We start from the raw sequence: 20,600 nt of genomic DNA, 5'->3' as shown, positions 1-20,600 counted from the left end.
AAAAGCAATGTTTGCATATTATTTTTTATTTTTATAATGTTTATCATAATATTGTTGGGCAGCTGTTTTTGTTTCGTCTTCACCCACATATGTTAATTTTCCTGACAAAATTCGATTGATCGATCTGCACCACCTTTTAACCTTGCTTTGATAGATTGTTTTTTTTTTCGCAAGCGCGATATTTCTGCTTGAAGATGCTTAATCTTTGTGCGCTGTGGAGCCATTAGATCTGTGAAAGAATGTTTAATTTACAAATTGTATAGTATAATATATGTATTATATGGTATTAAATAAATGGACAATATGAAAAGGGATTCAGTCTTAAAGTCTATATATATAAAAATGAATTGCTGTTCGTTAGTCTTGCTAAAACTTGAGAATGGCTGGATCGATTTGGCTAATTTCGGTCTTGAATTTTTTGTGGAAGTCCAGTAAAGGTTTTGATAAGAAGAAGAATTTAATATGTACAGCACGACGTCTGTCAGGTCAGCTAGTAATGAATAAAAATATATTCAAAATTTCATTCCCACACGGACATTAGCTGTTCTCAATCCTATCAGGTACCAAAGGTATCAGGACATTTGGCTCAATAGTCTTATGTCATGTCATGCATTGATCTGTTGTTATAAAATTACTGTCAAATTTATGGTTAATGTTTGTTAAATAAAGACCTTTCGAATTTCTTATTATGTTTAATTTCTTATGAGTGTTGTAATATTACATCAAAGCCCGCCATTGTCAGGTGTGCTACTCCCTAACTTTGCTGACTCACATACCACAAAATAAATGATGGGCCATTACAAGAATCTTGCTGATTTTTGTCCCCAGCTCCGGGACTATGAGGGAACTACTTTGCCCACCTAGACAAAAGATCATAAACTATGTCAAATTTCATACAAATTTATTCAGCACTTTTTGGATAAAAAAGTATAAAAACAATATTTTCAAAAGAAATCAGAATCTTTCCCATTTGTAACATTAGTATAATAATATTAATACCTTTTCCAGCTGTTCTTTTAGGCTTGCTAATAAAACTATAATTATGTTCCAGCATCAAGCACCTAGAGATGCATCTGAAATTGGAAATAATACTTATGTAGTTTGTTGCCCACTTTGTCAGAGTGAATTTTAACTATACTTTTCAAATCATTTCAATTGTCAATTTCAATCAGACGATAATGGAGAAAAATAAAAATAAAACCAAAAATCAAATCATAATGAAGTAGCAATCAGAAAATGTGGAACCAGGGCAGCATTTCTTAATAGTCTAGTGCTCAAATTAAATCACAAGTTGAAATAAGCTGTCAAACAAAACCATTATAGAAAAAAATACATACCGACACTACTCCCAAAATTTAAAATTATAAAATTTTGTTTTTATTTATGGTTTAGTTGTGTATAATAGATAGAAATATATTATATTATATAATATTTTGGTATGTGTTCAAAACAAAATATAATCATTATTTTATATATTTATTATTTTTGATAATAGCCAACAAATTGAAAAAAATATGTGAATTTTACCTGCAGCCACAGGTTGGAATGTTGTTGAAGTTGATGCTTTTTCTAAAATAAAGTTGCTCACATATGACTCTGTAAATAATAAATATGATAATAGATTAATGATTATTTATTATTTGTATGCCACAGAGAACCGGAGAACTTTTATTGTGATTTGTAAAATCTTATGTAACTGAAATGAAATTATGAAGACTATATTATATGAAAACATGACATAAAGATCAAGATCAAATGTGGGATTTTCAATCAATAACATTTTATGGGCCCAAGATTTTAAAATTACAACCAAGAAATACATCAAAATTTTGTATGTGTATGTCCATAAATATCAATAATTTTAAGAAGATACATAAAAGACATGGGATTAAAAGCAGAACAAAATCAAATTGTCAATGCGTTTTGACTGAGTTTGACTTTATATTCTTTCTGAATATTTTATTCGAAATAAGATATATTATCACTTACAGAAAGTCAATACTACCTATTGGAAAAGTATACCTCAGACCTGAGAAGTAAGGGCATAAGATACTCAGCGGGCTTCTTTTTTTTACATAAAAATATGGTGACAATGTTAAATCATACAATAAAATTTATTATTTAATACCCTGAGGGTGGCCGCTCCATGCCATTTCTGTGGTATCATTAGGAATGTCACTTATGTCATAGTAACCTTTATGACATTATGTAAATAAGTTTTAAAAATTATTTACCTGAACAGTCTTGCTGTATTATTGTAGGCAGTAAATGTTGTGTGGATGAAGCTTGTCCTAAGATTACTTGACTGTGTAGTTGTCCTGAAAAAATGTGAATATGTAAAGATTATGTTTCATTATTTAATGATTATCATAGATACTGAACCAGTTTCAGCTAGAAATGCAACCATTGAATTTTGTAATCACAACTGTGTAAGAAAATCAGGTGTTTCCAGAATGATACAATATACCTTCAAAAAACCATCAACTCAACAAAGATTCTTAGTGGTGTGACTAAATCTGACAGAGTAAGGAATAGAATCGAATATTAACTCAATATGTGTTAAATTAGGGGACTTACCAAGCAGATGAAGCATCGGAACTGCCAATGTGCTTAGCCATTGATTATGATTTCTGTGTCTGTCAGAAAAGTGTATATCACAAATTCTCTCCTTCTTATAACATTCAAGATCAGATGTTTAAGGGTTTCCACCAACAAGACTGACCCAAGTTTTAAACTGCTCAGGAATTTGACAGCATCTGGGAAACTATGCATTGGAATCTCTGAAAATAATAAATAACATTATTAAATAAATTGAGTGACTATTAAAGCCATCAGACAAATTGTGATAACCTAGGTTATGACCATTGGGCTAGTATTAGATTTTGGACTCATATATTGACTTTTCTCTTGATAAAAATCGTGTTAGGAGCCAGCACAGCTGTCAATTATTATTAAACCATATAAGTCAGGGGAGTCTGAAGTCTGACATAAGATGATTTGAGGGATTGGAGTTTAATCTTTGGGGCAAGATACAGAAAACCGGTAGGTTTATAATAGTTTTAACCATGATTGCAAATTCAATCTACGGACCGGTAGTAGAACCTGAGAGTAGAACAAACCTTATATGATACTTTATTTATCACAAGATTAGTCAATAAACTATACTATTAAGATTTAAGAGAACGACTCGACGCACTTACACTTCGATTTCAATACCAAAAATATGCAAAATGGAACACGAGAGCTACATACATGCGCAAAGTGCAAACGCTAGAAGTAGCCGCCATTTTATGACCAGTGGGCGGGTTTCAAAGCGAGTGACAGCTGACAAAGCTTTAATTTTGGGGCCGACTATCAGATGGCACTACAGTTTTCTGAAAACGTCTCTATATATATGTACCTACTTATTTAAAAAATTGAATTTCCTTCGTACTTCTTATACAGGCTTAGGACTGTCTGGCTGAAATAATGATTAATGATAAAATATAAATATCTATTATTTATTGATTTTATTTATGCAATATAAATTTAATCTTCCAGTTAGTTCTTCTACTCAGCAAATACTAAACTGTCAGGTGTACTTAAAAGTGCATTGATTTTATGTACAATAGTTATTTGCAGTCGTTTATACAGAAAATACTCAACCTTTATCTATTTACACTATACTGATAAAAAACTAAATTTCGGTACACCTTTTATAAAACTTTTTAAACTATTCTATAAAACAAACTTTACAATCAATCAATTCAAAATCATTCACAAACGCACGATAGTCAATAATCAGTATTCAATACTAATTAAAATACGTCATACGAAGTCAAGTGAGCCGCAAGCGCGTTATATCCGATCTGACTTAATATTTATTCAAACAAACAAAATAATCTAACGTTGGATAGCCGAACAAATTATATTCGTTAGTCTATTATATTTCTAATAACAACTAGACATTATTTGAATAAAGTTCTTATGCAGTCGTCTTAGAGCACAGATTTGATACTTATTCGACCAAAAAATAATCTAACGCGTTGCATAGCCGAACAAAATATATTCTTTTGCCTAATATATTTCCAATGACAACTGGACTTTTATTTGAATATAGTTCTTATGCAGTCTTCTTAGAGCATAATTTGGAAGGTGACAAAAATAGCGTATCGCATCAATTATAAACGACTTTCATTTGAATTTAGTTCTTATGCAGTGATCTTAGAGCATAATTTGGCAGGTGACAAAAATAGCGCATCGCATGAATTATAAACGACTTTCATTTGAATTTAGTTCTTATGCAGTCCTCTTAGAGAGAAATATTAAATAACGCTTGCCAGTTTTAATAAATAATAGGTGATTTGATTATAAATATACATATATTAAAACATTTTATCAGCTATCTAATATAACGAACACCTCTAGTTGTAATCAATCCATAATTTTTATCGATAATTATCGATAATAACTATACAAATATGTATATTTTTTATATCGAGAGTTACAATAATATAAATGTGATTTAATTTTAAAGTTCTCTTCGTTAATTTTAAGATGGACCTAAGCCAAGTCTCACTAGTTTAAACTAGGGATACGTTTTAAGTTATCTCAAAACAAAAGGCGTGGGTCCTGAATCTGAAATTAGAACAGAATACATATTAACTAAATTAATTAACCCTAATTTTTAGGCTGGTAATATTTTTTTAACATCATGTACAATATTATAAAAAGGACTTTAAAGTAAACTTAAAAAAATTAAATTAAATTATTTTTAAAATGATGAACTTATAAACTGTTTCTATATATTTTAGATGAATAAAGTTATTAAAAAAAGATAGATACACAAAAAAAATTTAAAAACAAAATTCTATGAACGATGCGGGACTCAAACCCACGACCTCCGGCGTTCCGTGCCGGTGCTCTAACCAACTGAGCTAACCGTTCGAGTGACGTATCGTCATAAAATCTTGTATGCTTTGTTCAACTCTCTCAATTATTTAAATGTTTAAATATAGACACCACAAAAATTAAATAATTAAAAATAAATTAAATAATAATTAAAAATAAAATATCGATAATCGATAAAGAAGTGTCAAGCACTACAGATAGATTATAAAACTTATTATAATTTTTACTCTAGATGAACTATCTATCACTTTTAATCACTTTAAGCATACTTTATTACCTATTTGTGCTTTAGTGCTTACCTTTCTTTATATAATTTAGCTTTATTCAATTTAGCCATGAAAATTCTCTTATTCCAGAATTTTGACACAATAGAAGTAGTTTTTACGTGCCCCTTTTAGATAGAAATAGTTTTGACAGTAGTATAAGGTGTTGTGATGACTAAAATTACCCCTAACGTAATTAAATCCTACGACACAAAGTCAACTCAACAGATGATTAGGAATGTAAATGAATAAAGCACAATAACGAAAAGTATGTACTGATAATTATATATTTATTAAGGACCATAACAAAACAAAAAATAAGTAACATTACAAAAGCAGTTTCATATCAGTCACGATTGCCTATTATAAAATTATGTGAATATTACAGTCAGAACTCTAAAAATGATCAGGAAATATATTGTCATCCTTTTTATTTCTATTCACTTGTATTTATTTTCTTATACTATGTATTATCTTATTTATCTAACAAAATATAATTATATTATAAATACAAAATGCATTGACGTACAGCTTTATACAACTAGTTTCACAATCACTTAATTAATAAAAAATCGTAAAAATGTCAGAGCGGCGTTGTACATTAACTTATACAGAAAACATTAAGACATTTATTCATTTATTCGTCGTTCGCCGCAAGGACTATCCGGACTATAATCGTCGAGTCAACGTCTCATATGTCGGTTATCTCGTTAGCCAAGTCTGTGTTTTCGTTTAGATACGAACTGATTTGTACTTTTATAAATTACTTACTTAATCAATGACGATTACAGTTGGAGATTTTGAATTCTGGCTCAGAATATATTCCATCTCCTGCGCCCTCATCATGCAACGATGACTCTGAAGAACGACTCCAACAAAGCAGATCTAGTTTAGTCACAACTTTACAAGTGCACTACCAAGCACGGCTAGTTCAATAACGGCAGAAGCTCAAATCAGTACATCAGCAGCTGACACTTCAGACAAAACTATTATCCTCAAAAGTAGAAAGCGTCTGAAAAGGCCAGTACTTGGCGGCGAAATATCCTTAAATTAAAACGAGAAAAAGGCGAACAATATGGTTTTCAACCACAAAAAGACCATTGTTCCTGCGAAGACACCTAAAACAGGTGAATGTCCATGTCCTAAAAAATGTCATCTAAAAATTCATGAGGAACGACAGCTGCAAATATTCAGAAGCTATTACTCGTTGGCAAACTTTGACACTCAGAATGCATTTCTGTTCTCAATAGTTAGAGTGACAAACAAATGCAGTAGTTATATAGGAAGAAAGGAATCAAAAAGACAAAAAACACTCTTTTATCATCTATTGGGTGGATATGGTGTTGAATTTCAGATGTGTAAGAAATTCTTCCTAAAAACTTTTCAAGTTTCTTATGGACGTGTAACTAGTATGCTGAAGCATAAAAGTATGCAACATATTCCACCCATTGATCGGAGAGGTTGACAAAGTACTGGAAACAAAACACCAGACAATAAGATTGCAGAGGTAAAACAATACATTGGCCAGTTTCCAGTCTATGAGTCTCATTATACCAGACATAAAAGTGAGAAAAGGAGATTTCTTTCACCGGAACCGAGCCTTGGACGAATGTATTCTCTTTATAAAGATGTTACACTTGAATCAATTTCATCATTGATGTTCAGCAAAATTTTGAATGAAAGTTTTAATCTAAGATTCCATGCACCCATTAGTGATTCTTGCAAAAAATGTGATCTCTTCAACAACAAAATTAAATGTGCTGAGAGTGAACCGCTAAAACAAGACTTGGAACGTGAACAAGAATTACACCAGAGGAAAGCAGACAGTGCCAGACAGGGATTAAAAGATGATACGGCTTTATCAAAATCATCAACTGACATCACCTTTGACTTAATGAAAGCCCTACCTACTCCCGTGTGGAGTACTGGAATCGTGTATTACAAAAGACACCTTTGGAATTCACAACATGGGGACAGATGATGCCTACATGTTTGTTTGGGATGAGTCAGATGCCTCATGAGGACCCCAAGAGATTGGATCTTGATCTCTGTACTTTTTTAAAAATTTTGTGACTACTAAAAAAGTAATCATGTATTCTGACCAATGCGGAGGACATAAAGTTATCGTTGTTCTGTCAGTATGTGGTATCTCATTCGGACTTTACTATTGAAGAAATAGATCATAAATTTTTATGCGACTAAGATTTTGGCGTAATGGAGAAGAATATTTTTTTTTTCTAAGAAATGTATCCAGAGAACTGGCTCGAAGTAATTAAAACGGCTCGTAAAAGCAACAATTTACAATAATAAGAATGACAGGTAGGGATTTTCTTCCCTCTCAATCACTGGAAAAGAATATAACAAACCGAAAAATTTCGCTTGATAATAACAAGGAAGAATGGTTGAAAATTCAGTGGTTAAAATTCCATTAACTTCATCAATTTTAATTTTTCTACAAGTATTTTAATAATGAAGAAGTCCTCTTTAATAAAGTCAGTGTAAAAAAACGGCAATCAGTGACCATAGCACACCTAAATGCATTGGAAAAACCAACCATTTCTGAAAAAAGAAGAAAGATCTTCTTGAATTGTTGCAGTTCATACCAGTTCGCCAGTTTATCACACTTTTTATAACAATCTAAATAGTTCAAACAGTGTCAAGGATGTAGCTTGTTATGATGAGACAGATGAAGAATAACCCTTGTTGTGCTATTTTGATTGTGTTCTTATTCAATTTGTCTTTATTTGGCATATATAACCTGTTTATTATTTAAAATTCAACCAAAATATCACAAGTGCAGAAGTGGTGTAATCCACATTTCTTTTACTAATAAAAAAATGTAGGTACCTACTTAATGACAGCAAGAATTCTTAATAACTACACATTTACAAGGGATAGGATCACTGTGTTGCTTCAATAAGAATTAAATTATTGTAAACAACAATAAAGTACTTACATGAATAAATTCTAACGGAACAGTATCTTCAACGAGCCGTTTGTTTTTATTTTTCGAAACTACTTTTCTCGGTAAAGGTGGACTGAACGAATGTTTGCATGTTTATTTGGTTCCCATAAATCTGTTTATCCTGTTGCTTTTATACATTGTTTTTTTTGTATTTGATCGAATGGAAACCTGAAATATAGTATTTTGTGTGCCATGTGTATATTGTTAAACATTCTTACATCATGTTCCTTGTTTTATTATCAATGACAGGAAAACGTACAAATGTCGTGGTAATGTCCTAACTCAAATTCAAATATTTGTTCAAAATAGGATATAAAATCACTTATTGAAAGTCAAAAACTACCACCCATTCCAAAACAATGCCTCAGACCTGAGAAGAACGGGCACAACAAACCCAGCGGGCATTTGGATTAAAGTTAAGTTTAGGCCGGCAACGCTCCTGTGATTCCTCTGGTGTTGCAAGAGATTGTGGGAGGCGGTGATCACTTAACAACAGGTGACCCGTACGCTCGTTTGTCCTCCTATTCCATAAAAAAAAAGTTCCAAGGGACGATGCATAGGGGTACCCTAACCGTGAAAAAAAAAGTTCGTAACGTAAAATTATTATTATTTATACATAAATAATTGACAAGCAACAATTATTGACATTTGACACATTTCCGACAAATTACATTGATTGTTATTTTAATTATTTAGATTTTAGATCATTGGTAACAAGGTCAACCCGAACCAAAATACTATAAACGAATATTGAAATCATTTTTAAATAGGTTTATGTACAATGTACATTATGTATACCTTTTTGACGTTATTGAAGATACATTTATTTGACATTAGTCAAACGTATTAACGTTGCGCGCGCACAACGACATCTAAAAATAAGTTTTCAAAAATTTTCTAACGTTTGCGACATTAATTATTATTTTTTGGTTTCTTCGTCCATTATTAAGACAGGCAAAGGGTTTCAGCCAATACAGCCGTATTCGTTAATATTCAATAATTTATTTCACGAGTTTTACAATATTGTTCTTTCTACAAACGTATACGTACGATGCGACGAACAAATAATTTTAAAGATTTGTTTTGTTACGCCAAAGAAGTATAACTTATACATTTACACCCTTTTTTATTTTAGACAGTGGAATACAGTGGAAATTGATAATTTTTTTTAAGTATATCAGTAAAATCGATATTTTTATAACAAGGAACTTCGTTCCTATCCGGTGTCATACGACAACACACGGTTTTCCTTATTTTTTGGACAGTGGAATTCAGTGGAAACTGCCCATTATTTTTTTAGTAAATCAGTAAAATTAATATTTTATAATAAGGACCTTCGTCCCTATGCGGTGTCCCAATACACCACACGATTTTTTTTTCGTAAAACTGGTTATAATCCTACTTACAAACATATTTAATAGCCTGAGGGCGGTCACTCCATTCCCAATCTGTGTTATCATTAAGAATGTCATTTATGTTATATTACCTTTACCACACAAACGTTTTTTTCACAATTCTTTTGAATATAGTAATACTTTTGTTTTGTGCATTTTCTGGGATCTTGTTGTTAAAGCATATACTCCACACCCACAAAAGACTTAATTACTCGACTTTTCCGAGTAGTAAGCATCATAAGTTTATGTCTGTTCTTGGTATTAACATTATGGTTATGACAGTTTCTAGCAAATTCACTTATGTGCCCATGTACATACATTACATTATCAAGAATATATTGAGAAGCAACAGTAAAGATGTTAATTTCTTTAAATTTTGCTCTCAATGATTCTTTAGGATCTAGGTTAAAAAGCGTGAATAGCCCTTGTGCAGCACAAATATTGTATTAATATCGGAAGCGTTGCCTCATATCAATATACCTAACAAAAATACTCTTGTAAATAATTAATACTAAACACTTGCTGTAGGTATATTATTTTAATAAAATTGAATAAAATAAGGTTTAAAATAAAAGCACTACCTACCCTATAAGTTGGGTAAAACTATGTCTATGTTATGGTAACATTTTGGCTGTCACCGTTTTAAGTTACGAGTATGTTTATTTTGATTACGACGAATTTACTGAAAATAGGTGACTATGTATCAACAATCAATATTTTGGAAAGAGTGTTTCATATAACATTTATTTATATACGATTTATTTATAATTATACGAGCTTGTTACAAATTATATTGAAAAGGTTAGGTGAAAAGCAAAACTTACGTGTGGAGGCTAACTCCTGGATTTTTACACTCAATACGGCTTTTGCAGCCTTACACACAACACCCAACCATGGCGTTAGCTTTTATAAGTTGAAAGGAATCCGTATGTCACTACAAATATGTTTGAAAACAATAAAATCACAAAAACACTATTTGCAACTCGCTGACATGACATATCTTGTTTGTTTGCCACAAAGTTGACATTGGGGCAAACAATAAAATGGGTTACGCGATATAAATGGAAGATCAATACCTTTGTCCCGTTCTATCTCTGCCTAACTTGTATATCACTTGTCTATTCTATTTGTAATAAAGTTACCTACGGTGCTTCTGTACAGTTAATAATCTAAGTTTAAAATGAAGAACACTATATTACTGAATCGCTAATAGCCTAAGCCGTAGCATCGGACATTCCGATAGGAACGTATTTATATTTTTTTTTATTATATATACGTATTTACTCTGGCAATAAGTTCTACTACAAACTCGTCAGAGTAAAAATATTCTTTGGTTACAAATAAAAAATACATTTATTTTTTAATGACGTAATGTAAATATATAAATAATCTTAATAAAACATAAATGTATTAATTTATTGAAATCTCAGGAACTAGATCTAAGGCAGTCTCTTGACATATCTTTCTTTTCCCTCATATTTCTCAAAAATTAAGCTTTAAGGCTTGTTAATAAGACATTTCACACTAAACCAAAACAAGCGCAGGATGATGATCACATTGCACTTTTCCTACATTCTAGTGCTATTCATTGTTTTTTCATCAGTGAAAAGATACTTAACTTAGATAGCACTGCACTTGCAAATGCACGACTCAAATCATCAAATGACAAGCGCAGCTGTGTAGTTGCAGTTAATTAGTTGAATTGCCTGCAGAGTTATAGGTAGGCAGGGCAATTGATAAAAAATATTTACAGATAAAGTAAATACGGTAATGTAATATATATTAATATATTATTCCTTTTTAAATATTCAGATACTTGGTTTTGGGGACACGGGTGCATATAAAAATAAGAATGGGGCTTATAATTAGGGCAGGATAAAAATGAGTGATCCAGATCTCCGAAGTCATGTTCACATTCACATTGAGGACTACACATTATATAATGTGAATTGTGAACATGAAACCTTGCAAGGCACCGCTACTGTTATTTTAAGAGCTCTTCTGTTGTAGTAATAAAACCTTGGTATTTAACCAACAATAAGATATTTTCTCTGAGGCAAATATAGTTTAACATACAGTCAAAAAGTACTCGTGTCTAAAGCCATTAATAAATTATATCATTTTTAGAAAACTATAATGTAGGTACAGGTAGGAACTTTGTACCAAAATTTTATAGGTACAAAGTTAATATTTAAAGTTCCAACACAATTGTCGATTCTTCTTTCACAAATCGAAGTGTTGATAAATATATAGGTATTTTGCAAACGAAAGCAAATGAAAATGCCATAAATTCATATTCATTTTTATGTATGTATACATGACATAAGAATAGGAAAATAATAAATATAGATCTACCGTACATAATGTGTCAAAAACGTCAAAAACATTCCTTTTTTATTCGTTTAAAATAATGAATTTTGCTTAATAATACACATTGTTTACTATTAATATATTGTTCAGAAATAATATTTACATAATGAGCGTAATTTATTACTTCTGAATTATGAATGTTTAGAATAACCTTACTGCTATTAAGCTATTGTAGTGAAGTGATGTTTGACTGTCTAATGACATTCAGTTTAATAATGTTTTTCAAATATTCATAGTAAGTAAAGTAGGTACTAATATTAGTGGTTTAACTAAGTTAAAGATGCATTGAATATGAACATTAATTTGTGGTTTAAAATTGAAGAAATTCCAAGAAATCTTGACGTGTCGCATTTGAGCATTGACGCTCGGCCGCCATGTTTGTGCATTCAATGTTTTTAAGAGGCTCTATAGTGTTGAAAATGGCTGTATCCTAGTCTTCTCAGTCGTTCAAACAGACAATTATGTTGTGGCCGTATTGTGTGTGTTGTGACAATAGAATACGAAATTTATACTCTTGTTTGTCATAAATATTTAGTGTCCCGTCTTTGTTGTTCTTCAGGTGGTCAGGATGGTTGTTGGTTCAACTTCTTATCCAGGGAGGCAAGCACTCCACAAAATGCAGCCTATGGGTATGACGCCCCGAGAATTGTCCGATTATGACGACCTAGCGACAGCTCTCATAGTGGATCCTTATCTTGGTTTTACGACACATAAAATGAACATACGTTATAGACCTTTGAAAACAAATAAAGAGGAGTTGAAAAACATCATCAAAGAATTTGTGCAAACCCAAGATTACAATAAAGCTTATTCCCAATTGGCACGAGGAGAATGGATTCCTAGACATTACAGCAAAAATAAACATCAACAAAATAAATTGAGAGAGCATGTTAGTGTTTGTTTTCTTTATTATCAATATCCGTTATTCTCTTTTAATTGTATTATTAATAAAACATTTCAATTTGCAGATCAACCGGTATTTAAGGGTTTTTGACAAAAAGGCAGGATTTGTTATAGAGCCATGCTATAGATATTCTATGGAAGGTCGGGTAGGAGCCAAAATATCAACCACTAAGAAATTTTATAAACATGAAAGAATAGATTTTTTGGTTGGCTGTATAGCTGAAATGACAGAGGAAGAAGAGAAGCAGTTATTACACCCCGGCAAGAATGATTTCTCTGTTATGTACAGTTGCAGGAAAAATTGTGCTCAGTTATGGCTGGGCCCTGCAGCTTATATAAATCATGACTGTAGACCAACTTGTACATTTGAAGCTACTGATAGAGGCAAAGCATTTGTGAGAGTATTGAGAGATATAGAAATTGGTGAAGAAATTACATGTTATTATGGTGAAGATTTTTTTGGAAATGGTAACTGTTACTGTGAATGTGAAACTTGTGAGAGGAGAGGACAGGGTGCATTCTCAGTTCAAAATAATCATGACAATGAACAAGCTACAAGATATAGATTTAGGGAGACAGATAATAGAATCAATAGGACAAAAGCGAAACAAACTCAGAAATCAATTAATGGTAAAAATATTGAAAAGCCTCGAATATCAAGTCGACAAGTTTCTAATAATATTGTGTCTCCCCTGAGTATGAAGGAGATGAAACAAAAAGGTTTGACAAAATATGATGCTGAACTTTTAATAGCCCAAGGGTGTATAGCTGATGTTGTTGATGGGTCAGAACAGAAGGAAACACAAGGAAGTAGAGAATCATCAGTATCCAACAGAAGTGAAAGAATCCGGAAAACAAGAGATAGCAATCAGACAGTAAGTGGAGTAGTACCGCAGTCGGCAACATCACACACTCGTACATCATCATCTCGGTGTTGTAGTATTACCAGCTCAAGAAGTAGTAATGATTCACATTCAGGTATAGTATTAAGAAGTCATAAACGACTCCTTGATTCATGTTCTCAGCCTGTTTTTGTAAAGTCTAGGAATTCTAAAGGGACTTCAGACAGTAAGTCAGGAAGGAATCATACTGCTCCTAAGACAGAACCTGATTTGCCGACACTAGAAGAGGATAAAAACCACAAATTAGAACCTTGCAATTCCAATCTTATCTGTGAATCTAACATTAATATTGTAAGCACTTGTAAATTGGAACCGTTAGACAATGATGATGAATGTGATAATGTAGAATCTCCACACAGAAATGAGACATGTACTCCAGTGAAACTAGAAGTGCTAGAAAATTCAAATTCTGTTGACAAAGCTTTAGAAAAATGTGTGAATGTTGAAGAATGTGTAAGTGATGATGTGAGTGATTTTAGAGAAAATGTAAACCCAGTTGATTCAAATGAAAACTCAAAACTTGCTATTCCAATTGGGACTGAGGATAGCAAAATGGCCTCTGAATCTGCACCACCATGGATACCCGATAATTCAAGCAAAAGTAGTGATTGCCCTTGTACCCCTCCAAGAAGAGGTCTAAAGTTAACACTACGGGTCAAGAGAAGCCCTGTTGTAGAAGAAGTTATGGAAAATGGAAATGTTAATGAACAGCCGGAATATGAAGTATTACGATTAGAAGGTGTTGATCCAGAAACAGCCCGAAGAATTAAAAAAAGGCGGAGGTCTAAGGAAAGACATCGAAAGCACAGTCCTATCCGTCCCCTTCCTCCTATGAAACGCTTAAGATTAATTTTTGGAAATGAAAGCCGTACTATTGACATACCAACAGCACTTACGGTAGACTGACAACCACAACTATCTTATTATTTCCACCGTTTTTATTCAATTACTAGTTTAATTATTATTCTGACTAGGTATATTGTATTGTAGTATTTATTATTTGATGTAATGTTTGGATTCAAATTAGTGTGATAATCATCAAATTTATTGATGCAAAATTTATGGTAAGTATGTATTTCAATACATGGATCAAATTAGTTATATTACAGGCAGAATTTGTGTTGAGCTCTACTTTAATCAAATGTATTTTGTGGAATTTATGAGCCGAAATTATATAATTATAAAAGGTGCATAAGGAAATTAAATACTTCAAAGTTTAGTTTGATACCATGTATAATTTGACATTAGGCTGGATTGATGTCTAACATGGCGGGCCATATTTTATTCTATTTTCAAAATTTGTGAAGCACTTCATTCCATGTTTCAAATTACACAAATTGATCAAATATACCATGTAGTGTAATTTAGCTATGTAAATGCATGTATAATAAAATAATTTGTATGATATTACAAATTAAATCTTTAAATTTGTTATGTGGTTGTAACTCCCTAGTAAAAATTGAATTACTCAACTTTCCAATTAAAATGCTTGTTTGTTTGGTGACCTATTTTGGGATTTTGTAGAAACTGTCTTTTCTGCTGCTGGGCTCAATAACTTGTGCTCAGATTAACCGGTATCTTTGCTGGTTTCAGCACATGCTCATCATAACTTCTGGTACAGTTATTTAACTCAATATTTCCGAAACCAATTGAAAAATATATTTTCAAACTCTAGCTAAAATACATTGTACCAAATTGATAAATAAAATAAAAAAACATTGTTGAGAACTAGAGACCCAATTCAGACAATGATCAGCATTAAGCTAAACTTATTGCATCACATTGCGTGCATGCATTGAGTTGATAATTGTGAACCCTATCCTCCCTAAAATTGACCTTCCACTACCACATCCATTGTAACTGTCAGAGAGCTTCACTTTAATTTAAACTGCTGTTCAAGTTCATATTTAGTTCATTTAAATTGCATTTAAGTCTAAGTTTCGGCCTTTTACTTCATTTATTCAATTACCTAATACTGAAAAAAATACTAGTTTTGGGTATTAATATTTGCAATACATATTGCAAATATTAATACCAAGTACATACTTAACCCAAGTACATACTTGGGTTAACTAGCCCAAGTTTAAAAATTTTAATATTTGCAAAGTGAGTTGATGTATTTATTGTTTCTAGCATTTTTCCTTGTAGATTTGTTGTTTGTAACTACTGGGCTGTTGTTTGGGGAGAGGTTTACAATAACTTTTATTGTTTTACGATTTGACAGATAAGGTTGTTAAAAATATAATTTTTATACAAACAGTGGAATTTATCGCAGAATTATTCTCCTGCAGAATTGTCTACCAATACATTCTTTCGAGTGAAAATATGTATATTATCTTACCTTAGAACTATACTGTACATTCAATTTTGAAAACAAGGTAGGAGTTACTTAGAATTAGTTGTTATTCTTTCACACAAAGTAATTTGTCAGAATAATTTATTATTAGTGCTTGAGACGTATTTGACTTAGGTGAAACACTCTGAAATTATCAGTGTCTGTATTATTTTAAAATGAGACAAGTTTCAGTCATTTTTTTTCATTAATATTCACAATCAGACCACATTGATAGTAAACTATCTAATTCAACTATTCTTGTATGTTGGAAATTTAATGTTTTACAACTTAAGGGTCACATCATCAATAAAATTGTAATTGTTGTAGGGTTTGTAAGATATGTACATTTTAGCTAGTGATAAAAAGACCTAGCTTGTAAATCAGATTGCATTACACAATTAACCCTTTGATGTAATTGTTAAATGATTGGATTAATTGAATGCATTAAATCACTAGGTATTTACAGCAATAGTAATAAGTAATTACATTCAACTGCCTTAACTGTGATCATCAATAAAGAGTTGTTTAAGATATTGACGCAAATGTGTTATAATTGATTTAAAAAGTGTTTCGTGATCACAGCTGCAAGTATGTTATATATTAAAATACCAGACTGACAGTGGTGTTAGTGTTCAGCGTAATTTATAAATAAATATAGTATCAGGCTGATTTGCTATTTTTATTTTCATATTACATGTTTATTTTGTTACAATGTTATTAATCCAGCAATAATGAATGACAAAGAGTACTTGAAGTTAATTTTATTGGAATCTTATGAATATTGACATTTAAAGTCTTTATCAGTAACAGAAGTGATGATTGACTTGGTGTTGAATGTGTCGGGATCAATGTCCGTACCTGTAAAAAATAACCATGATTATTTTTTATTAATCAATGTAATTATTATATTGATTACCATTTAAACTGTATTAATTAACATCACAGGGAAGCCTGGTTAAGCCAGTCATATTTCATAAGGAAAAATTACTTTTTTTGTGACTAGACTTGCATTACAATAAAACTGCCCTGATTGAAATGTGAGTAATATAATATCCAGTGTGATTAATACTGCAAGGAGATAATTGCGAATGTCTTTGGCATAATACTCAATATTTTTGCTATTAGTTTTTCAGTTATATAAACCCACTTGTGTCAGAGCATACAGGAAAATGCAGAAATACAGCAATGAATTAACAAGCCAAATAACACTGGGGATATTTCTTTAATAGTAGCACTCTAAGCTAAGGAGCTGAAGAGTTGAATCTACTTGATCAAATGAATCAAAATTAATCAAGACAGAATACTAGTTAGAGTATAAATTGTACAAAATATCACTTACTTCTGAAATTCCCATTCTCTGTTGTCTAAGGGACACACTTGCCTAGTTTTTAGCCAGCGGGAGATGCAGTGGAAATGAAAGGCATGCTGAAAAATAGAAATTTTCGTGAGTCCTAACTTCTTTTAATGTAGAAATGTTAGAACCGAAGGTAAGGTTGAATTTTTTTTTTGAGAGCCTTATATGGTCATTAATATTAATTGATTTCTGTAGTTTTATATGAATGCAATAGAAACAACACAGTATAAGTTTAATACAAGGAAGGTACATCAATGACTAACATTACACACTCCCCAAGCAACTGTGCACTCTTCACTGGTTGCTGATGCTTGGTTAGCTTGACATTCTATACACAGATCCATTATGTGGTTGCGGCAAATGGCACAATTGTCAACAACAATATCTGAAACATTCAAAATGTTAATATGTTGATGCATAAACAAATTTGATAACAATGAGAGGAAGGCTCAATCTAAATTTTTGACTACATTATATGTTGAATTCATCTAAGTAAAATACTAAGCAAAAGTAGATATAAATTTCTTTGTTTACTACGATAGTTTACATATAGAATAAATGTTGTTCAGCGAGGTAAAAAGAACAATTAATAATTATGATTCATACCCCATGCCCATAAGGCAACTGCGTTCCACTGCAAAATAAATGATAATTATTGTTTATGTCATATTTTTTACGGAAATATATAAGAAAGCTAAAAGCATGACTTAGCGCAACGAGTTTACCTTTTTCACTTCGAATCTCTTTTTATCCCCTTTACTGCTACTAGAGGAAGCCATTTCTACTTCCTCTTCATCAACATCCATTGCTGAAGCCATTTTTCAATATTAATACCAGTAATAAAGTAGAAAAAATGTTAAAAATGAATATTTTGAGGTGATAATTTTTGTTGCCGTCTGTTTGGTGCTGTTTGAATTGTCAAATCAATGAAGGGACTAGTTAGTGACTTACAAGAGAATAATAGTGTGTCAACTGTCAAATGCACACAAAATAAGATTTAGAGGCAAATGTCAAGCTGACGTTGTCATTTTAACAAACCGTCATTACTTACAATACGTAGAGAGCGCCAGAGAGCGCGGGAGGTTACGAATCGCGCGGGGTGTATTTTCTACAGTTTGGAATTAAATCATGTGTGTTCCAATTGTAACTTTCGCAACGTTTATTCTTCAGATACCTACATACAATAATTACCTACACATAATTTTTACTTTGTGAACGGCTCTCTTCAGAAATTACTCGACCAGATTTCCTATTTATAGATCAGGTGTCAGCTGTTGATCACCTCACATAAGTAGGTGATGTATAATTATTGTGCCGTGTACACCAGTGTGCAAGAGAATAATTAGCCCACAGAATCTACCCGAATTTTAACGTTTACATTGAAAACGCTTTCTTAACACTATAAAGAAGATCAAAGTAATATACTACAGTATTGTACAACTTTAAAAGGTATACAAAAAAGTTAGTCTAATCTAAGACACACGCCTATTAATATTCGATTTGTATTACTATCTGAATGATCCGTTTTATTCATTCGTTCATTGGTAGATTTTGGAATCTTAATGTTAACGTTATTGGTAACGTGAAGGAATATTGAGTGTATGTGGATTGATGCTTTTACTGTACTCAGTTACTCTTGTATTTTTATTTATTAATTTAAATTTATGTTTTTCACTTACCTTGATTTGGTACTCGTTTAAGCAATTAGAGTATTTGACGTTTGAGTATTGGTACATCACTTTACATATATTGTAATTGAAATGATTTGTAAAACGGTGAAGTTGTAAATGTTTATTTAAAAAAGTTTTTACAAGCTAAGAATGGCTTAACCAAAACGGTTTACAGATATTCTTGAATCTTATATTACCAATAGATATTTTAGGATTCGACAAGAGCATGTCTGTTCGGAAATCAAGGAAATAAAGCTGGAGTGCCTCAGGGAAGTGTATTAGGTCCGGTCCTGTACCTACACAACACAAACGAAATTCCTGAAATAGAAAATAACGCTGTTGCGACCTTTGCTGATGAAACTGCTCTGACGGGCGTGCGTACAAATAGTGGTAAATACAGTAGTTAAGTGGACTAAAAACTGGAGAATTAAACTGAATGAAAGTAAATCTGTTCATATAAGAAACCAGATTATGAACCAGTTTACATTTATATGAAAATAGTACCTTACGAAAATACAGCTAATTATCTGGGCATGACTCTTGACGCAAAGCTCCGCTGGAAGGTTCATGTCAAGAAAAAAGAGAACAATTATAACTTCGTTTTAAAAATATGTACTGGCTTCTAGGAAGACACTGAAAGATGTCAGTACAAAAAACAAGTCCTTATGGACGACTTGCTTTTACAATAAATATTGCTTTTTTATAAATATTTTTAATACATATATTTTTCATAAATATTTTTAATAATAAATCTTATATATATATTTTATGTACAGGCTTATGCCTGTATGGACTTAATGGATCCAGCTGTGGGGCTGCACCAAACAAACAAATATTCAAATCATACAACGCTTCCAGAATAAAGTATTAAGGGAGACCTTAAGCTCATCACCATAGACTTCACACCATCACGTGAATGTCGAGGCAATCCAGCTCCTTGACAACACTGAAATAGTAAGAAGACTAAAACGCACAAAACCTTTTCAGTTAGTGTAGTCCTAGTGAATAAGTGTAACACAATATAAAAATAGTGATATTATAAAAGACACATGAACAAAGTGATTTCCCTTTAATAGAGACATTAAGGAATGTGTTAATGGACACATTCTTAGTTTAATCTATCTAGCAGTTTATGTTAAAGTAGGATTACTTATATTATTTATAATCTATGTTAAGGCTTGATTGTAATGCAAGTGGGGCAACATTATAATAATTATATTATTATGTTCCCTAAAGGAAGGAAAAAAAAATAAAAGAGTGGCATTGAGTTTCTTGCCACTTGTTTTAATTAAAAATCAACCTTTTTCTGATGTGGCGGTAACTGGTAAAAAGAAAAAAGTCCTTGACATAGGTACATAAGCGTCATTTCGTTGAGATATATGAATAAAGTGATTTAGATTTGATTTGATTTATTTGAACTTTGAAGGTAAATTATATTATTTTGTGTTTTGTGTGCTTGAGGAGAAATGACTACTCTTCTCTTAACATGCCCTGGTATTTTATTACCCTAATAACTGACCCGACAGACATAGTTCTGTACATTATAAAAAATAT

General features: G+C 31.7%; 2 protein-coding genes and 1 long non-coding RNA gene across 5 annotated transcripts; 1 reads left to right on the top strand and 2 right to left on the bottom strand.

Moving 5' to 3' along the window:
• Window positions 1–60: 60 nt before the first annotated feature.
• LOC126973737 (uncharacterized) lies at window positions 61–2,840 on the bottom strand. The gene is made up of 5 exons (XR_007731416.1): window positions 2,578–2,840; window positions 2,235–2,318; window positions 1,528–1,596; window positions 1,000–1,073; window positions 61–229 (listed from the first exon to the last, which is right to left on the bottom strand). It is a non-coding gene; the product is annotated as an uncharacterized LOC126973737 (long non-coding RNA).
• Window positions 2,841–11,667: 8,827 nt separating this feature from the next.
• Window positions 11,668–16,691, top strand: LOC126973695 (histone-lysine N-methyltransferase KMT5B). Of its 3 annotated transcripts, none has more exons than XM_050821023.1 (3): window positions 11,668–11,819; window positions 12,442–12,771; window positions 12,851–16,691. In XM_050821023.1, exons 2-3 carry the CDS (start codon window positions 12,451–12,453, stop codon window positions 14,591–14,593), a joined length of 2,064 nt encoding a protein of 687 aa, XP_050676980.1. In that variant the 5' UTR covers window positions 11,668–11,819; window positions 12,442–12,450; the 3' UTR covers window positions 14,594–16,691. The 3 variants fall into 3 exon arrangements, with proteins under 3 accessions (XP_050676980.1, XP_050676979.1, XP_050676981.1); XM_050821022.1 differs by lacking the exon at window positions 11,668–11,819 and adding an exon at window positions 11,905–12,117; XM_050821024.1 differs by lacking the exon at window positions 11,668–11,819 and adding an exon at window positions 12,133–12,359.
• LOC126973728 (RING-box protein 1A) lies at window positions 16,683–18,309 on the bottom strand. Its single transcript, XM_050821060.1, has 5 exons — window positions 18,102–18,309; window positions 17,983–18,010; window positions 17,640–17,761; window positions 17,362–17,447; window positions 16,683–16,880 (listed from the first exon to the last, which is right to left on the bottom strand). The coding sequence occupies exons 1-5, from the start codon at window positions 18,192–18,194 to the stop codon at window positions 16,868–16,870; spliced, it is 342 nt and encodes a 113-aa protein (XP_050677017.1). The 5' UTR covers window positions 18,195–18,309; the 3' UTR covers window positions 16,683–16,867.
• Window positions 18,310–20,600: the final 2,291 nt, after the last annotated feature.

Source organism: Leptidea sinapis, chromosome 30, assembly GCF_905404315.1.
Source record: "Leptidea sinapis chromosome 30, ilLepSina1.1, whole genome shotgun sequence".
Taxonomy (NCBI): Eukaryota; Metazoa; Arthropoda; class Insecta; order Lepidoptera; family Pieridae; genus Leptidea; species Leptidea sinapis.
Note: the sequence above shows the minus strand (reverse complement) of the source record. Positions and strands in the feature narration are given on the sequence as shown.